This window comes from Embiotoca jacksoni, unplaced genomic scaffold (genome assembly GCF_022577435.1).
Source record: "Embiotoca jacksoni isolate LCO1_2020_lvr unplaced genomic scaffold, fEmbJac1.0.p SCAF_36, whole genome shotgun sequence".
Lineage (NCBI taxonomy): Eukaryota > Metazoa > Chordata > Actinopteri > Embiotocidae > Embiotoca > Embiotoca jacksoni.
The window spans coordinates 2,237,322-2,255,775 of NW_027185388.1; the positions used below are offsets into that span (position 1 = coordinate 2,237,322).

General features: G+C 40.1%; 1 protein-coding gene across 1 annotated transcript in view; it reads left to right on the forward strand.

Moving 5' to 3' along the window:
• Nucleotides 1-68: 68 nt before the first annotated feature.
• The window catches only part of dnah6 (dynein, axonemal, heavy chain 6), a 51,970-nt gene continuing 33,584 nt past the window's right edge, over nucleotides 69-18,454 (forward strand). The window contains exons 1-34 of the mRNA XM_069165903.1: nucleotides 69-143; nucleotides 480-570; nucleotides 671-747; nucleotides 901-1,080; nucleotides 1,342-1,683; nucleotides 1,824-1,958; nucleotides 2,590-2,692; nucleotides 2,784-2,850; nucleotides 2,958-3,147; nucleotides 3,292-3,393; nucleotides 3,490-3,600; nucleotides 3,788-3,871; nucleotides 3,986-4,106; nucleotides 5,334-5,485; nucleotides 5,844-5,996; nucleotides 6,145-6,396; nucleotides 6,596-6,724; nucleotides 6,932-7,045; nucleotides 7,171-7,314; nucleotides 7,468-7,623; nucleotides 8,383-8,433; nucleotides 9,332-9,424; nucleotides 9,530-9,649; nucleotides 10,023-10,203; nucleotides 10,319-10,415; nucleotides 10,669-10,894; nucleotides 11,579-11,743; nucleotides 12,121-12,222; nucleotides 12,366-12,491; nucleotides 12,656-12,811; nucleotides 13,148-13,309; nucleotides 16,235-16,372; nucleotides 17,048-17,215; nucleotides 17,334-17,482. Coding sequence (XP_069022004.1) covers nucleotides 501-570; nucleotides 671-747; nucleotides 901-1,080; nucleotides 1,342-1,683; nucleotides 1,824-1,958; nucleotides 2,590-2,692; nucleotides 2,784-2,850; nucleotides 2,958-3,147; nucleotides 3,292-3,393; nucleotides 3,490-3,600; nucleotides 3,788-3,871; nucleotides 3,986-4,106; nucleotides 5,334-5,485; nucleotides 5,844-5,996; nucleotides 6,145-6,396; nucleotides 6,596-6,724; nucleotides 6,932-7,045; nucleotides 7,171-7,314; nucleotides 7,468-7,623; nucleotides 8,383-8,433; nucleotides 9,332-9,424; nucleotides 9,530-9,649; nucleotides 10,023-10,203; nucleotides 10,319-10,415; nucleotides 10,669-10,894; nucleotides 11,579-11,743; nucleotides 12,121-12,222; nucleotides 12,366-12,491; nucleotides 12,656-12,811; nucleotides 13,148-13,309; nucleotides 16,235-16,372; nucleotides 17,048-17,215; nucleotides 17,334-17,482 — 4,616 coding nt within the window. The 5' untranslated portion in view covers nucleotides 69-143; nucleotides 480-500. The remainder of the gene's footprint in view (nucleotides 144-479; nucleotides 571-670; nucleotides 748-900; nucleotides 1,081-1,341; nucleotides 1,684-1,823; nucleotides 1,959-2,589; nucleotides 2,693-2,783; nucleotides 2,851-2,957; nucleotides 3,148-3,291; nucleotides 3,394-3,489; nucleotides 3,601-3,787; nucleotides 3,872-3,985; nucleotides 4,107-5,333; nucleotides 5,486-5,843; nucleotides 5,997-6,144; nucleotides 6,397-6,595; nucleotides 6,725-6,931; nucleotides 7,046-7,170; nucleotides 7,315-7,467; nucleotides 7,624-8,382; nucleotides 8,434-9,331; nucleotides 9,425-9,529; nucleotides 9,650-10,022; nucleotides 10,204-10,318; nucleotides 10,416-10,668; nucleotides 10,895-11,578; nucleotides 11,744-12,120; nucleotides 12,223-12,365; nucleotides 12,492-12,655; nucleotides 12,812-13,147; nucleotides 13,310-16,234; nucleotides 16,373-17,047; nucleotides 17,216-17,333; nucleotides 17,483-18,454) is intronic.

Sequence of the window (18,454 nt, forward strand, 5' to 3'; positions counted from 1 at the left end):
GAATGTAGTTGCTAGGAAACGGTAAACCTCAGGTCTGTGTTGGCGGTTAGCAAACCATGACAGCGCGATGTAGGTCGATATATAAAGTCATAATTAGTTTGGTAATATAAAAAAAAATATCCTGGAGCTGATTATTTGATACGGTAAGTATGCTTGAATGTTGTCGAAACTTATAAGACTTTTTAAGTTTTCTAACTCGACGGTGAGTTTGGAAAAAACTCAAATTAAACCATCCGATAGCAACAGTTACTTTTTTTTTATGCATTGCTGCTACTATATAAAGCGTTAAAAATATCATATTAAATATTTTTAAAACGATTCCCTGGGGTCAAAAATGTGAAGAACCTCTCAAAAAATACAATTCGTTTTTGCAAAAAAAAAAAAAAAATAGCGTGACATTTCTTCAGGCTTGTACAGCTTTTTTTTTTTCTGCACCACTTTCTCCTTCCCGCTGTCCTACTGTCCCTCTTCTGCTCCAGAACCCGTCCGGACACATTACCATGGCCTCCGGGGTACCGAGCGCCTTTCTGCCGAACCTCCCTGACCAAAGCATGGACAGTGAAACTGCAGGTAGGTACAGCTATATTGTGCCTTTTAAATGTTATGCTTTTTTTAAAAAAAATTTTTTAAAGTCAGTAAACTTACATTCCACTTGACATACTTGTCCCAGAGCGGCTGCCCAAGCTCCCTGAAACACAAACCTCCACAGTCCTACCAAGACCTCCAGTGCATGTGAGAGACCCACAGGTGAGACAAACCGAGATCAAATCCAGACACTATGAAAAAACAACAAAAAAAAAAACATTCATTGTATTTATTTATTTAAAACTCCTGCCTGTCTTAAAGTAATTGAAGCACGGGCTCTTTCGCTGATGACTCATTTTCGTCTCCCTGATGTAGGCTGCCTTAAAGAGACGTGTAACACGAAAACAGCCCAGTAGCCAACACTTAAAAGCCCGTGAGCAGATGCTTTTTCCTGGCTGGTACAGTCAGTCACCTTCACCTATACAAAATGAGCAGCCACTCAAGCGCCGCAGACAATTGCCTGTCCACCTCCCTCCTCTTGAGTACAAAACAAAGGTCAGTGACATTCATGTTTTTGTCTTTACTTCTTTTGGAAGTTTTAACTTCACATCGTTGAATAATGTATGTTCAGAGTTTGACAGTGTTTCCTAATCTTTCAGCTGAAAGTGGACTTTTTCTTTGTGCAGCCTAACATCTTAGTTCATGGCATGTACCCATAAAATGTGACCAGCAGAGATTGAGAGCTTGGATTTGAGCTCAAATTCATTGTTTGGAAATGAACCTTTACTCTCCGTCTCCTCTCCTCTGTTATCGCAGAATGTGGTGACAACCCCGAGTCTCCCCAGCCGTCCCTTTTCCTTAAAGACCAGTACATACCTGGACCCATCCTCGGAAATTAAATTTTTTAAGTACAGCAAGAATGACTGCATGTTCATCGACCATAAAGGTGTGTTATCGGTGCGTGAGGACGAGTTTGACTTTACATCCGTCGAACGCTGGGAAGAAGAGTATGAATATCACTGCAAGCTGGTTCGCATCCCCTTCTTTGCCCTCTTCAAAATGTGGAAAACCTTCTATGTCTGGCGCACCGAAGTTCGCTGGAGGAAGATTCGTTTGGCCCAAGAGTTCCTGCAACAAAATCTGTTTATTGTCAATATGGTATGTGTGTCTTATTATCTTCATGATTTTAAGTGTGGAATGCAACTGAGGAAAAGCAGTCTTTTAGGTTGAAAACCTTAAATTTGTGTGTGTAGTTTGGACGTTATGTTGTTATAAACGTGTTTTTGTATGTCATACAGTCTCTTAGTCCTGCATTGATGGATGTCAAGAAAATGTGTAACCAAATTAGTGACACAGGCTTGTGTCACTTGAAGAAAAAGAACACGTACTCGCTGCAGGACTTCCAGGACACCCAGCTCAAATGGCTGCAAGAGGTGCTGTTGTCATGTAAATTTGTAAATTAAAATTGGTTCAAGGAACATGAGGGAACACCAGGGAACGTCAGGGAACACCAGGGAACGCCAGGGAACGTCAGGGAACACCAGGGAACATCAGGGAACACCAGGGAACACGAGGGAACATGAGGGAACATGAGGAAACACCAGGGAACGTCAGGGAACGTCAGGGAACACCAGGGAACATCAGGGAACATCAGGGAACATCAGAAATTATTATTTCACGTGTTTTCCTATTGCGCGAGTGGTTTTATTCCCTTCCCGTTTGTTTACAAGTAACAAACACTTCAGTAAAGATTTGCCTTCTCTTATATTTGCTTTGGAAGACAAACATGCCGGAACATTTTTTAACTTAAAGGGCTTTGGCTACAAAATTATGAATTCAAAGACTAAACGCCAAATTCCCATTTGAGAATAAAATAATGTGTCTGTTTCTTGTCTGCTCAGCACAACGGCAGATGGTTTTTCTGTTCATTATAGGTCATGGAATTTCAGCTTTTTAGTCAATTAAAGTCAGGAAAAAAATCAAGGAACCCTTTGTTTGAATAAAATAAAAATCTGTCTTTGTGAGCCTCCTCAGAAGCTTTTTGCCCTTATTTATGATTTTCAGGTATGCGATAACCTGGAGAAGTTTCAAGACCTGGTGAGAGAGGTGACGGTTTGCGCCGGCCGCCACTACTTGTTGGAATCTCAACCCAAATCGGATCGTCCAGGTGCGTACAGGCTAAACCACATGAACAGACTTGAATGTACATACTGTACATGGGCCGAGAAGTTCACATGTTTAATAATCCTCTGTCACAGATGCTGAAAGCATAAAGAAAAGTATCGCAAAGATCAGCAATGTTTTTTTTTGCAGCCGCATCACCTGGTGGGTAAATTTCTTGCATTTGCTTCTCTTTGACTGCAAATGAGTCATCGTTCTCCGATCAGGCACATGCATCCCGTTAACCCAGTCGCCATCTCTCACCCGTCCAGCTTCACTCGTCTCGTTGACTACATGGTTATCACCACCTTGCACAGCCTGGTGGTGAATGAAGTGGATAGATTACTGGCTGTACTCGAGGAGCAGGTCGCTGAAACTCCCAGCCACGCCGTGATTCAAACCTGGAGCCAGAAACGCATGGCCGTGACCGACCCCGCTGAAAAAGAGACGGATAAGAAGAAGGTAAGACAGTCTTCCAGGATTGGCAACAGCAACGGCATTGTTTTCAATATCTACCAAAAAAAAAAGAAAAAAAAAGCTGTCAGGTAGAAACAGGCTTGTGTTCAGTTTAGTTTTTGTTGGTGTGTGTGTGTGTGTTTGTTTTAGCCTGTTGAGTCAGAAGCTCCTCATGGCCATCCTGTATTCATATCGGAGTTGATGCTGGACACAGATGCTTTGACTTTCAAACCCTCAGAGGAAGAGTATCAGGTTTGTTTTCCAACTTATTCTGAATGTTTGCATTTGAAGTTATTTTGTTTCTCACTAAAAACCCGTCTACGACACACTTCTGGTTCATTTCTACAGGACGCTCTCGCAAAGATTATCGAGCAGTTCGGGGAGACGGTGATATCGGTTAAGACTCTCACGGCAGATTCAGATTTGGCTGAATTGATGCAGTCTGAAAATGTTGACGTGGTAAAAACAAAATTCTCTTCACTTCAACCTGACATTCCTGATGTGTTGTTTCAAGATAACTTTTTTGTTCTAAATCTGTTATGTTGAAAAATATTCCGAGACTTTTAGATAACATCGGGAAATTGATTGCTGATATAGTTTTTTGTGTGTATTTGTATGCTTTTTTTTTTTTTTTTTTACCTTATAGGTTTTGGAATTTGAAAATGCCCCCTCTTTGGAAGCCATCATGGACAATGATGACCATCTTCAAAGTACCATACAAAGCATCAAGGTCACTTTTTTACTTTGCATTGTTTTCTTTCTCTTGGTGTGTTGTGTACTTTGTTCTCATAGCTCCGTATGTGTTTGGGCCTGACTTCCCCCCCCTTTTTTTTTTTTTTTGCAGAAATCTCTCCAGTTTACCTTTGATGCTGCAGAAGTGTACGCACAGACGTATGAGCATTTTCGAATATTCTACAAGGAGAACGAGAGTCTGGATCTGGACGCAATGCAGCGGCAGGATCACGGTAATGTACAGTAAAAAAACATAAATACTTTTTGTGTCACATCTTCCTCTCAATTTAAATAAGATACTCTTGCTACCAGAGGTACTGGTATTGTAAACATACATTATTTTGGATAGTTACAAAAATAGAAATGCTTAAACGACTTTCAGATTTCCTCTTCCTTTAAGGTGCACTATAGTAAAAGTTATACTTACGTTGAGTGTTTCACATGCATTGGGTGTGTAATTATAATATAACAAATATGTATACAGAATAAATCTCCTTCCTCCGAAAACATTTGCAAAGCAGCTGTTTTGAATCATTGAAATCCGGCATTGTTTATATCTATAGTTTGCTGGAGTCGTTGCAATAGTCAATAATGTGTTACTGCCACCGTTCGTCAGCAGAGCAGTGAAGACGGCTGCATGAATGTGAATCATAAAAAATATTTGTCATTGCTCCATGTAGTGCTACGATGGGTCATCAACTCAGTAGACCTTTCAAGACCTTTTAATACCGTTTTGATTTTCTTGTCTATAAACGATGTCTTTCTGAAGCATATCGCAGGTTTGTAAATCCACTTTTTGTTTTTGCAGTATGAAAATCAGCTTGCGGAGAAAGGTTTCTTTTTGTCTGACATTATTTGGCCTGTTATGCAAATAAGAGCAGCCTATTTTTAGAAACATCTACTTGTTGCATTCTTCTGTTGTGAGAAGCTTCTACATCTGAGGTGTAAGAACAGTTTGCCTGGTTTGCATTGCACAAGAACTGCAGTCAAAAATAATCAAACCCTACTTTACCAGTTTATTACAGCTAAATTCTCTCTACAATTTAAATGTGTCTGTAGGTATTTGTGTATTCTGATATTTGTATAGAATCATAAAACCTACTGATTTAGGTGTAAGAACAAGGTAATCCGTCCTTGGTACAAATTCTCTATTCACTGCATATCAACAGACAGAAGATATTCTTTTGATTTTTTTGTTTTTCCTTATCTTTTTATCTGCCTCACTGAAATGGTTATTATGGGACATCTGCTTTTATTAGCGCACATATATTCTGGGAAGCATCTGGCAAAGGGCAGAAAGCAGGGTGTGGGAAATGGAAACATTTTGGAAAACATCCAAATAACATCTGGTCACCAAAAAAGACAAACAATAAGCAAGTATCCGCAAGTGGTATTTTATGGGTACATTATGTAAACGTTTGTTTCTTTTTTGTCTGATGATTGTTGACGTTGTCTCACAGGTGTGTCCTTCTTTGAGAAATCGCTGGAGTTGTACCACAGGGAGCACAAAGAGGCCTTAGCCATCCAACAGAAGAGAAATCTGGGATTACTGCTCGTGGACAAAACACAGCTCCAAGAGGAACTGGTGTCTTCACCCCTCCGTTGTCTGGAGGTCAGGACTCCCTCACACGCACACATCACACATGCTGCACACACCGACATGCACTCATGTCTTGTTCAAATGTGCTGTAACACTTCAGTATTACAATAGTTTTCGAATTTTCTGCACAATAAACTTAAGGCGAGTATGGAGTGTTTTTGACCACTGCAAAAATGTGATTTTGAACAAAAAAGTAGGGAGCCCTTTTTTATATTCGTTAGTCCTCCTCTGAAATTACAATATAAGAAATGTACGTTGCCCCTGTGAGTTAACTAATGGAAGAAGTTTGTTGCTATTTATTGAAGTAACAATACAGTGAAAATGTTGAACACATGAAGAAATCATTGCTCTTCTGTATTCTGTGTTCCAGCTCATCAACGAGATGCTCACCGAGCAGGCTAAAACAAAAGTGGATGCTATAATTGCTGAGGCTTGTGAAGCCCAGTTTAAACTGGAGTTCAGTCCCTCTACTACAGATGAGTTGGCCAACTTTATCTCATTCTTGGATGAGATACAGGAAAGGGTAAAATATAACTTTCTTGATATTAGCAATTTAAAGCAAAGTTATTTTTTGTCCCCAGGCTGGTCTCTTCTCTTCTTCGCTTTACCCTCATCTCAACTGTTTTACCTACACTTTACTTTTTTTTTTTTTCCTTTCTACCTTTCACCAGTTTAAAGTACTAAAAATGGAGCAGGACACAGTCTGTAAAATGTACAACCTGATCAACAAGTACTCAGTTTCCACGCCACCTGAGGATGTGGCGGTTTTTGCTACATTGCAACCCTCCATTAACTCATTGGAAGACATCATGAAGACGGCAGTAACAGAGAGGAACGCCACCATGGAGAAGTTGCGCCTCTCCCTGCAAAAGGACATACATACACTTCAAGATGAGGTCAAGAAGGCCAGGGGCAAGTCACTGGTATGTGGAGAGTTTTCATTAATTTTTTGTATTTATAATGCAGGTTAATGACTTTTTAAAAAGGGGATCCTACATTTGGTTTACTTACAAGCTAGTTTAAGTTTAAACAGTGCAATTACTGCTTTGTTACTCCAGGTGTGTCCATGGACATGTTCCTGTCCCATTTTGACTTGATGACCTTGTGGTTTTTCATGTGTAGGATCCACGACTCCTCGACATCAATGCAGATACGTCTGAAGTGCGCATGCTGCTGGGTGAGATCCAGATTTCCATAAATGAGCTGCAGGGCCAGGCGTCCACCTACATCTCCTACCAGAAGAAATTGAAGGTGCTGCAATTGTTTCAGATCCTTTTTGTGTGGTCTGAAGATAATTCATTCAAACATTTTCCAGGTCAAGTCATAACGATGATATTTTGTGCTGGAGAAGTTGGTTAAATGGGGAAAAGTTCATATTATTTAAACATTATCAACCAGCAAGCCAGCCAGCTAACTCCACCTAACCTCGTTTAACCCTCGATCTTCTGATGAATAAAGGTGGAGGTGACCAGGTTTGAGACCTTGGAGGACTTAATAGCAGATTTCAAGCTAAAGCAGCTGCTGTGGGACTCTCTGGAGGAATGGGACTCTTTACGGGATGGATGGCATGAGGTGAGACGCACAAATGTTTTCTATGTATGAGCCCGAACACATTCAGACAATCTAACCAGACATATGCGGAGAACTCTTCCTTCTCTTCTGAGCTCCACTGTCCTTCTGTGTTCGCCCGTCCCCAGAACACACTTGAGGAACTGGACCTGGAGCAGTTCAGCTCACAGGTCAACAAATATAGCAAGTATGTCAACCAGCTGGAGAAGGGTCTGCTGTCTAACAATATTGTGCCAGTTCTGAAGGGCAAGGTGGAAGTCATGAAGCAGAGGGTGCGTATGACAGCGTGTTCTCCAGTGACTGACAGCTTTGTGTGTGCTGTGTAGCATAATGTTACTGCACGTTTAATTTCAAGTACAGACTGCAAGCAGGTAACTGCAGATTTTTAACTTATTGATATTCATGTGTTGTTGTTTTTTTTTCAGCTGCCTGTGATCACTGATCTGCACAACCCATGTATGAAGGCAGAGCACTGGAAGGTCTTGCAGTCTGTTGTGGGGACCTCACTGAATGTCCAGCAGATGACACTGGCTGCTTTGGAGGAGCTCGATGTCTTCTCATACGGCAAGGAGATCCAGGAGGTAACAGATATGTAGATACTAACTGACTGTTAAGTCAGATAGGGAACTTTGTACTTGCTCCAAGCTAATATTCCCTACTACCTTTTGCTGAATCGGTCATTTTATATGTTGTTGATTAATTGATTGAACTGTTCTCCCAAGCCCCTTGTGGCCTTACAAGAGACTCTACTGCAACAACAACTAAGCTGATCTTATGACAAATGATACACTTAACAAAGCAAGTGTTAACATGACTTGCATTTGATATACTGCTCATTAAAACAAAATTTTCCTCATTAAAAAGTTTACTCATACTTACTAATATACAGAGTAATGCAACAATGGAATTCCCCTCCAAATTACACTTCACAACAAAAGAATAGTAACATAATATGATATATATATATATATATATATATATATGTATATGAGTTTATTTGGTTAGATGATGTTTGTGTATTGTATGAGTTGTGTAAAGTGCATCTTTGTATTGTCACTGTGTAAAGTATAAAGACCCCAGGAAGAGTAGCTGCTGCTATGCAAAAGCTAATGAGGATCCAAACAAACAAACAAACAAACAAACAAACAAACAAACAAACAAACAAACTCACTCAACATAGTACCTGTAGCCAAAACACAAAATATATGAACTGAATTATATTGAAATAGCGAAACTCCTTTGGTCATTGTACCGGGGGAAATTAAATACAAAATAGAATACATTTTTTCAACAACAACAAGATCACAAAAACATTATCTAACACAATGCTTGACTTTCAGGTTTCAGGACAAGCTTCAGGAGAGGCATCAGTGGAGAGCATTATTGCAAAGGTGTGTGGACTACACACAAATATATGTACAGATATTTTGTCTCCTGGAAAACCTAGAGTAGAAGTGACGTGCACATTCTTGTTTGTTGAATATGAGGCATTGTTTAATCAGCTCTCATAACGCTGATTAGATGACTCGGGAGTAAATAACGACATTATGTTGATTTCTGCCATTTTTAACAAAGATGCTCCCTAATATCACATAAATAGGTCAATCCCTATTTTTATGACCTGATACGCACAGCTTAAACTGCAGTGGGTGTGTTGGCATGTGATGCACCTATGTTTGCAACATGGTTGGAGTTGGACAATTACATTGTGGAAATTAGTGAATATGGTAAAAGGATGGCATTTATTATAAGCAATTAAATAAAAGGTCACAACTTGGGGAAATGCGGTTGTTTGCTTTATAGTCGAGAGTCAGATGAAAACATATGACATCTGTCTGTTAAATAAGAAGCTATATGTGGTTATCTTGTCTTATTTTAACAGATTAACAACAAAAAAAAAGACATAACATGTCAGATAATTGAGCATTAGAGGTGCAGATTGGTGGATGTTTTTTACCTGTCAGACTGAGCCCGGTTAGCTATTTTCTCCCCCTTGCTGTCACATTTACTGCACTATCAGACAGGAAAGTGGTATCGATCTTCTCAATCAAAAAAAAAAAATCAAAGAAGTGAGTAAGTGTATTTCCAAACCCGTCAGGCTTGTTTCTTTGAGTTGAATTGATGTTTTTCCTTTGTGCCACATCCTGTCCAGCCATGAGATAAGTCCAAAGTCACTTTGCACACATTTATGACCAGTGTTTTGCGGGAGAATGCAAACGTGTGAAAGCTATTTACGGAACGCAGTCGATTGAGCCCATGTTGTTTAACAACTCTTCATGAGTCATGCAGGTGGAGGATGTGTGGAAGACCACTGAGTTCACTGTGCTGTCTCACGGTGAAGCCGAAGAAGTCTTTATCTTGGGAGGCACAGATGATATCCAGGTGATAACACGCATCCCTCACACACAAACTTTTGTAAAACAGCGGTATTGTTTCAGCATCTCTGATCGTGTGTGTTTGTTGTTCCTATGGTTGTTTACTTTGAAGGTACTCCTGGATGACAGCATCATCAATGTGGGCACAGTGGCATCTTCACGCTACGTAACTCCCATCAAGCCAAGGGTGGACAAGTTGCTGAAACAGCTGACCCTCTTCAACCAAACACTGGTAAAGGATTAAACAAAAAAAAGAACATCAAAGATTGATCTTTAATTCGGCTCCCAGTGTGTTTAGATAGTACAGGCTTGTCTGCCTCAATAAATGCAGATTTGATTTGATTTACATTGGATTTGTCTTTAAATGTTACACAGCAGCTCTCTCTAGTGGCTGCAAACAAGAAGCCAAAACATGCTTTGTCAATGTTCATTGAGTTCAGTATTTCAGGGCATGTAAAGAAAAACTAAAATCACATAAAACTGCAGTTCCTTGGCCTAATTAAATTCCTCCACCTTGTTGATTCTCCCTCTCCTCACATCGACACTATCGTCTTCTGTCACCTCACCTTTCTCTGTTTTCCATCTTTTTCTGACCTCCTTTCCAGGATGAGTGGATCACATGTCAAAGAAACTGGCTCTACCTGGAGAGTATCTTCTTGGCACCAGATATCAACAGACAGCTGCCTGCTGAGTCCAAGATGTTCCTTAAAGTGGACAAATCCTGGAAGGAGGTCATGACAAAGGCCAAAAGAATAACCAATGCCCTGAAAGTAGCCACACAGCCTGGTAGGAAAAACGAGCAATAAAACTTGTAAATCCTTAACGACATGTTCACAGATGCACTTATTCAGTTAAACACATCGTCACGCTGCATGTAACCCCGTCATTTCATCCCACGCAGATCTGTTGGAGACTTTTCAGCACAACAACACTCTCCTGGATGAGATACAGAAGTGTCTGGAAGCTTACTTGGAGTCCAAGAGAGTCATTTTCCCCAGGTACACACACAATTTGTTTATGAGATGAGAAAAACAGACATTTACATCATTTGTCATCTTTATTGATCATTTAATAATTTTTGTATTATGCTTTACCTTATTTCTGGGTTACTTTTTACAAATGCATCATGTATTGCTGGACAATCTTTTCACCATTGAGGCTGCAAGTTACTCCGAAAACCTCTTTCCAGGGAGCACGATGAAGGTGTGGTTTTGAGTCCTCTGATATTCATCCTTTGTCTGTGACGTACAGATTTTACTTCTTATCCAATGAGGAGCTGCTGAAGATCTTGGCTCAGACACGAAACCCTCAGGCGGTGCAGCCCCACCTCAGGAAGTGTTTCGACGCCATCACGCGACTAGAGTTCGGTCTTCTGCCCGATCAGTCCGCTGATGCTACAGGGATGGTGAATGCTGCAGAACAGGGGCCCATATACAGCAAAGACATCTTGTATATGGTGTCCCCTGAGGGAGAGAAGGTCAGGTTTAAGTAACCTTAACACATTTGACCATTACGCTCTGTGACTGTGTTTTATTAGGTCTGTTGATTTAATTGAAACAGAAAAATATGCTCCTATCATTTTGTAATCGTCCTTATGGCAGTTTACAGCTCTTGGATTAAACCACTGAGCTGGCCGCAGGTTGCTGTAAAGTAACGGCAAGAAGAAGCTTCCGCTTGTTTCAAGAGATGTTTTGTTGACATCTATCTGTAGAGAAACACTTTATTCAACAATATTGTGTATTCTGAAATTTCAGCTATTTTGAATAACACCACTTTCCTCAGACTTTTTGTTTGTACTCAGAATGAAAACACATTGAGAATGAAATGTGTGTCATTATTGTGAAAGCAACATGTTTATTAAGAATGTGTTGGTGCCTCACAAACACAAGAAAAATTGGCTGCTAGCAGCTAATCCGAGTGTGACACTGTGTTCGCTAGCTGTTTTCTGCTCTGAGTCTTCTTGTACTCAGATTAAGTTGAATCTCTCCTCCCTTGTAAAATATACCATAGACAGCATTATGATTTAGTTGTGTAGCATTTGTGCTTGCTAAAGGCTATGAGAATTGAAACAGAGGATTTCCGATGAACCCTAACGTGAGAAGACAAAACTGATGCGATTGAATCATCAAGTGTATCTGATCTCACCCTTCTGTGCTTGTAGGTGCGTTTGATCAGAGGTCTGAAAGCACAAGGAAATGTGGAGGACTGGCTTTGCAAGGTGGAGGAGGCTATGTTCGTCTCACTGCGACGCCTCAGCAAGGCCGCCATTGCAGACTACCAGATGATGTCCAGAGAGGAATGGGTGGTGGCTGGACATCCATCACAGGTACACACACACACACGCACACGCACACACACACACACACACACAAACACACAAACACGCACACACACACACACGCACACATACACGCAGAGCAGAAGTGTGTAATGTTGTGTGTATAGTGTTGCATTTACTGACTTTGACATGGGGACATGTTTCACAGTTACCAGTAAATTGCACTTTTCAGGTATATTATTTTCCTAACTTTGAGAACCTTCATGAGTGAACTAACACTAAACTAAAGCTTTGGTAGATTTTTTTTTTATTTTTTTTTATTTTTTTTTATCTTTAGTTACTATTTTCAGGTGATCCTTTGTGGTCAGTGTTTTTTTTTTTTTTTAATTTTTTTTTATATAAATGGTGGCCTGTGTGTCCACCAGGTGGTGCTGACCGTCTCACAGATAATGTGGTGCAGGGAGATGGATGCCTGCCTGGGCGGAGACTTTGCTGACCTGCAGGAATTTGAAGTCATCAATTTTGATGTAAGACGCACTTCTAATTATTGTACTTCTTTCTCTTTTTCTCATTGTCTGGGTACAAATTAATTTTGGCTTGTTTTCTACTTTTTTAATTTCTACTTTAAAACCTAAGTGTTCTTGTATGGTTGTATTTGTGTATATCCCAGAGGCTGAACGCCTTGGCAGCTTTGGTGCGCGGACAACTCCCTGCTTTACACCGTAATATCATCACTGCCCTCATCACCACCGATGTCCATGCCAGAGACATTGTCACCGATCTCGTCCGGCAGAAGGTACACCAGAGCGGCGTTAGTGCCACACCACTGAGCTGCTTCTATCTTTCTCTGTTCTCAGCTTGGTTTAATAGCACACTCATTGACTGGAGATGTTCATGTGTTATATGCAATCAGAAAAGATGTTTCATAAATCACCAGTTTAAATGAGTCTTGTCTTTCAGGTTGACTCCAGGTCCAACTTTGAATGGCAGAGACAGCTGCGTTACTACTGGGACATGGACCTGGACAACTGTATAGCGACAATGGCTCTGTCCACTTACATTTATGGCTATGAATATCTGGGGGCCTGTCCTCGGCTGGTTATCACACCGCTCACGGTAACACAGAATAAAATATTGAAGTTATGCATTCATACGGTCTTAATTTAACCCTTAAATGACTCCTTTTATTTTTCAAAATACAATGCTACTGAAATCAACTTGGATACATACATTTTTAGATTAGTCCTACAGGCTCCCACTGTGGCAGATTTTCATAAACACTGTATTAGTTCATTTAGATCTACAGACAGATGTCCTGAAAGTGTGTTTATCATGTAGTGGCCACAAATGAGAACATGACACAGGAACAAAGAATATTTGTTTATCTGTAGTAGTGTAGAAACATTCATTCTTCCGTCCTTTTGTTTTTCTTTTTTTGCCCCTGATCTGCAGGACCGCTGCTATCTGTGTCTGATGGGAGCTCTCCAGTTGGACTTGGGAGGTGCTCCAGCTGGGCCGGCAGGGACGGGCAAAACAGAGACCACCAAAGACTTGGCAAAGGCCCTGGCCATCCAGTGTGTGGTGTTCAACTGCTCCGATGGACTTGACTACAAGGTCAGCCATGAGGGATTCTACAAATCTATATTCCACATGTCATTATTGGGTTTTTTTTTGCTCCTTTTATTACTACCTCTGTCTTTTGTTTGCTGTTTTTCCACTCAGCAAAGAATTTGTTCTTTCATGTCTTTCCTCACTTCTTCACTTGCATGTGACTCAGAACTTTTTCTCAGTGGCCTTCATAAACACAGCATCTGTTTACAAAATGTCCATAAATCTTCTCAATCTGACTGTACATACCAGGGGATGCCATTAGATGGCCCTATTGTAAAAGCAGTGAAAGCACTGAACAGTTGTGTGAATCTAGAATCATGCATTGATTGTATTGTGTTGATCACTCTGTTTTATTTCTATGTGTATTTATTATACTACTAATCTATTAAAGTCCTGTACTGTCCTGTAATTCAATTTAAACAATGGGGATGCATCATCAAAGTTCAAAATGTTGAGGTCAAACCTGCTGTCACACCCACATTGATGGACAGATTTTTAAATCCAGGTTATTCTTTGTTTTGTTTGTTTGTTTACAGTTTGTTTACAACATTCACATTTCATCAGTTGTGATCTGTTGATAAATATACGCGATACTCATATTTCTTCCATAAATGATAACCTCCAGTCGGATATGAGAACGTATCTGTATTCTATAAACCCCCCGACCCCCAAAACTTCATAATGGACCTCTAACCTTGAAAGATACTGTGCATTTCCATTTTAATGTTAAACAGTGCACTTGCAGTGCAGGGAGGTTGGAGTCTGTACAGCTGAGAGCACGTACAGACAAGAGAGGTGGAAAGCCGATCTCTCTCTCTCTCTCTCTCTCTCTCTCTCTTTCTGCTGTAGTTGGTTCATGCTAGGCGACACCTGATGTACAGTTGAAACCAGAAGTTTACATACACTGTGCAAAAAGACACATAACACTTTTTTTCTCACTGTCTGAAGTTAAATCAGACTAAACCTCTCCTGTTTCAGGTCCGTTAGGATTACCAAAATTATTTAACTTTTGCTAAATGTCACAATAATGAGAAAGAGCATTTCTTAGAGAATTTTATATTACTTTCTTTGAGGTCAAAAGTTTACATACACCAAAAGTACTATGTCTTTAAACAACGTGGGCAAGCCCAGATGATGATGTCATGGCTTTTGAAGCTCCTGATAGGTTAACTGACAACATGTGAGTTAATTGAAGGCACACCTGGGGATGTATTTTAAGGCCACACCTCAAACACTCTGCTTCCTTGTTTGAAATCATGGGAAAGTCAAAAGAAATCAGCCAAGAAATCAGGGAGAGAATCATGGAGCTCCACAAGTCTGGTTCATCCTTGGGTGCAATTTCCAGATGCTTGAAGGTGCCACGTTCATCTGTGCAAACAATTATACGCAAATATAAACATGGGAATGTCCAGCCATCACACCGCTCAGGAAGGAGACGGGCTCTGTGTCCCAGAGATGAACGTGTTTTGGTCCGACATGTGCAAATCAACCCCAGAACAAAAGCTAAAGACCTTGTGAAGATGATGGCTGAAGCTGGTAAGAAAGTGTCATTATCCACAGTAAAACGAGTCCTGCACCGACATGGGCTGAAAGGCTACTCAGCAAGAAGGAAGCCATTACTCCTAAAGAAACATAAAAAAGCCAGATTACAGTTTGCAAAAAGACACCAAGACAAAGACCTTAACTTCTGGAGACATGTCCTGTGGTCTGATGAAACTAAAGTGGAGCTGTTTGGCCATAATGACCACCGTTACATTTGGAGGAAAAAGGGGGAAGCTTGTAGACCTGAAAACACCATCCCAACTGTGAAGCATGGAGGTGGCAGCATCATGTTGTGGGGCTGTTTTGCTGCAGCAGGAACTGGAGCTCTTCATAAAATAGACGGCATCATGAAGAAAGAACGTTACCTGGAAATACTAAGGCAACATCTCAGGACATCAGCCAGGAAGCTAAAACTTGGGCACAAATGGGTCTTCCAAATGGACAATGACCCTAAGCATACTGCCAAAATAGTTAAAAAGTGGCTTGAGGACAACAAAGTCAATGTCTTGGAGTGGCCATCACAAAGCCCTGACCTGAATCCCATCGAAAATTTGTGGGCAGATCTGAAAAGGCGTGTGCGAGCGAGGCGGCCAACAAACCTGACTCAGTTCCACCAGTTCTGTCAGGAGGAATGGGCCAGAATTCCTGCAGAGTACTGTAAGAAGCTTGTGGAAGGATACCCAAAATGTTTGACCCAAGTCATGCAGTTCAAAGGCAATGCTACTAAATACTAAGGAACTGTATGTAAACTTTTGACCTTGAAGAAAGTAATGAAAAATTCTCTAAAATATTCTCTTTCTCATTATTGTGACATTTAGCAAAAGTTAAATAATTTTGGTAATCCTAACGGACCTGAAACAGGAGAGGTTTAGTCTGATTTAACTTCAGACAGTGAGAAAAAAAGTGCTATGTGTCTTTTTGCACAGTGTATGTAAACTTCTGGTTTCAACTGTATATCACAGTTGGCCAGAGCTTTACTTTGGCCGAGCTCAAAATCACAGCCTACTTGGTTTTATGTGTAAATGCTTTCTGTCAGATCTGGCTCCTCTGAGGCATACCAACATTTTACTGTGGTACTAGATACTGCTATCTGTGAGATATTATTAAATTTGAACAGTGTTTTTATGTTACCTTTTGGAAGTAGTGTAAATAACATGTATAATTTACTGATACCTCCTGCAACTGAATAAAATACGTTTACTAGCAAAAGACTGCTGCACATAAAAGCAAAAAGACATGATCTCCTCTTACTTTTGATTATTGCAGTTATTATTAGATTTACAGGTGTTTACAGGTCATTTTAAATATAGTACAGTTACAATATTTTCAATCTTAATGTTCCAGTGATCAAGCCTGTTTTTAATAAGTCACATTACTCTGTTGCAGATGATGGGGCGCTTCTTCAGTGGGCTCGCTCAGTCGGGAGCTTGGTGTTGTTTTGACGAATTCAACCGAATCGACATTGAAGTGTTGTCTGTCATCGCGCAGCAGCTCATAACCATACGAAATGCTAAAGCTGCTAAGGTACACACATACATGCACACACAATACATGCCACTTTTACCACATAGAGAGATAGTCAAGGACATTGCTCTGTGATTGAAAAGTGATGAAGCCTTACAGATCTCAAGAATCTGTCACTGGACAATTAGTCAAGTCAGTATGTTTATATTGTGTATACATACACAACATACTGTATGTTGACCAAATGACTGCACAACAGATAGAAATAACACCAGTTAAGCCATTAAAAAAAAAGCATGTGATTTAATTTTTTATAATGGTTCATTATGTTTCTGATTTAAGGAAGCGATATTTGATTATTGAAGTTGATTATTCAACCCTAAAGGTTTATGTTTTCTGTGATTTTTTTTTTGTTTTGTTTTTTATACCCATAATTCTCTATAAGTAGATGAATAGAAATGAATTCCGTGCGACTTTATGACACAAATTAATATCAGCAAATGAACTTCACATAATTAATGTTTTATGTAACTGTAGCGCTAATCCCACTGGGCGAGCTCGCCTGTAGTCTACTGTAGAACTACTGTATTAAAGCTTCAGAGCCAGCAGGTTACATCAGTTAGAAATTAATTTCAGTTGGTCTATAAATCTCTGCCACACACAAACTGTACTCGCTTCTATAGAAATCCCGCTCGCATACATAAAAAGAGCATCTCACTCAACTATCTTATGCAGCTGTCAAGGTTTCGATTTGAGGGCCGTGAGATCAAGCTGGTGATGACATGTGCTGCGTTCATCACCATGAACCCAGGCTACGCTGGTAGAACAGAACTCCCTGACAACCTCAAAGCTCTGTTCAGACCCATAGCCATGATGGTGCCAAACTATGCGCTCATCGCAGAGGTAACAGGCTGTTTGTTTTATATATGTCTGTCATTGTACATTCACACTTCTCTACATGCATTTTTTTTTTCTTCTTATCTCTGATTTAAACGTATTTGTCTCTACAACCATGTCTCAGGTGATTTTGTACTCGGAGGGATTTGAGTCCAGTAAGACCCTAGCAAGGAAGATGACCCAGATGTACAAGCTGTGTTCAGAGCAGCTGTCCCAGCAGGACCACTATGACTTTGGCATGAGAGCCGTCAAGTCGGTCCTGGTCATGGCGGGGTCAGAGCATCACACTGATACACACATGCATTTGGTTATATTGGGGAAACAAGCATTCACTTTTACAGGAATGTCCAACAGGGATCACTTCAACACTGACATGCATTTATGTGTTGAGTATACTTAGCTCCAATGTCAAATGGAAGATTATGAATGTTAAATAGGAAATGTGTTACTCAGCCCCCAGAGCTGGAAGAGTTAAACTGCACCAGTGATGACTCACGTTTGAGGCTAAGAGCCTCTGACTGTTGAAATGACCTCATTCTTTCTTGGTGTAACTATGGCTGAAGAAGGAATTTAAACACTTCTTAACTTAAGCACTAGTTTCAGTGTAGCATCTGTGTGAAAATTCTTTTACAAAGTCAAATGCATGTCATACCTCGAATAAATGAGGGATTAGACACATTTAGAGATGAAAAACAACTTTGAAAACACAGTTGTTCCTGGTCTGTGTGGGTGGGTAAACAGATTTGAATGGATGTTCTTGACCATGTGTTGTTAAAGTAGTTTTTTCTGATTTGCATTTTCTCCAGCCAGGGGAACTGTTGTAATTGGCTTGAGATTCATTGTGTGTCTTTGACTAGATATTACTCCTCTGAATCTGCTCTCTCAACGCTCAGCACACATTCATTACCTCCCCCTCTAATGTCACTAATGTTTTTTACAATCCAGTGCAATCCATCTTGGTGTGGAGATCAGGTTGTGCAATATTGAATTATCAGCACACACTGCTTATTATCTTTATTACATCTGTATTTAAAATGAGTCTATTTTTCATTAACTAATATTGCCATGACAAGAAATACTGTGTAAATGTATATTTATTTCAACTACTAATGAAGAGACATCTCTGTTTTGGGGTCGTCGTATGAATAGAAGAGTGTTGTTAATTGTCAGTTTGTGGGAGTAAATAACATGTAAACGAAAAACTGAGGATTGATCTGCAAACAAATAAAGAGACTAACAACATAA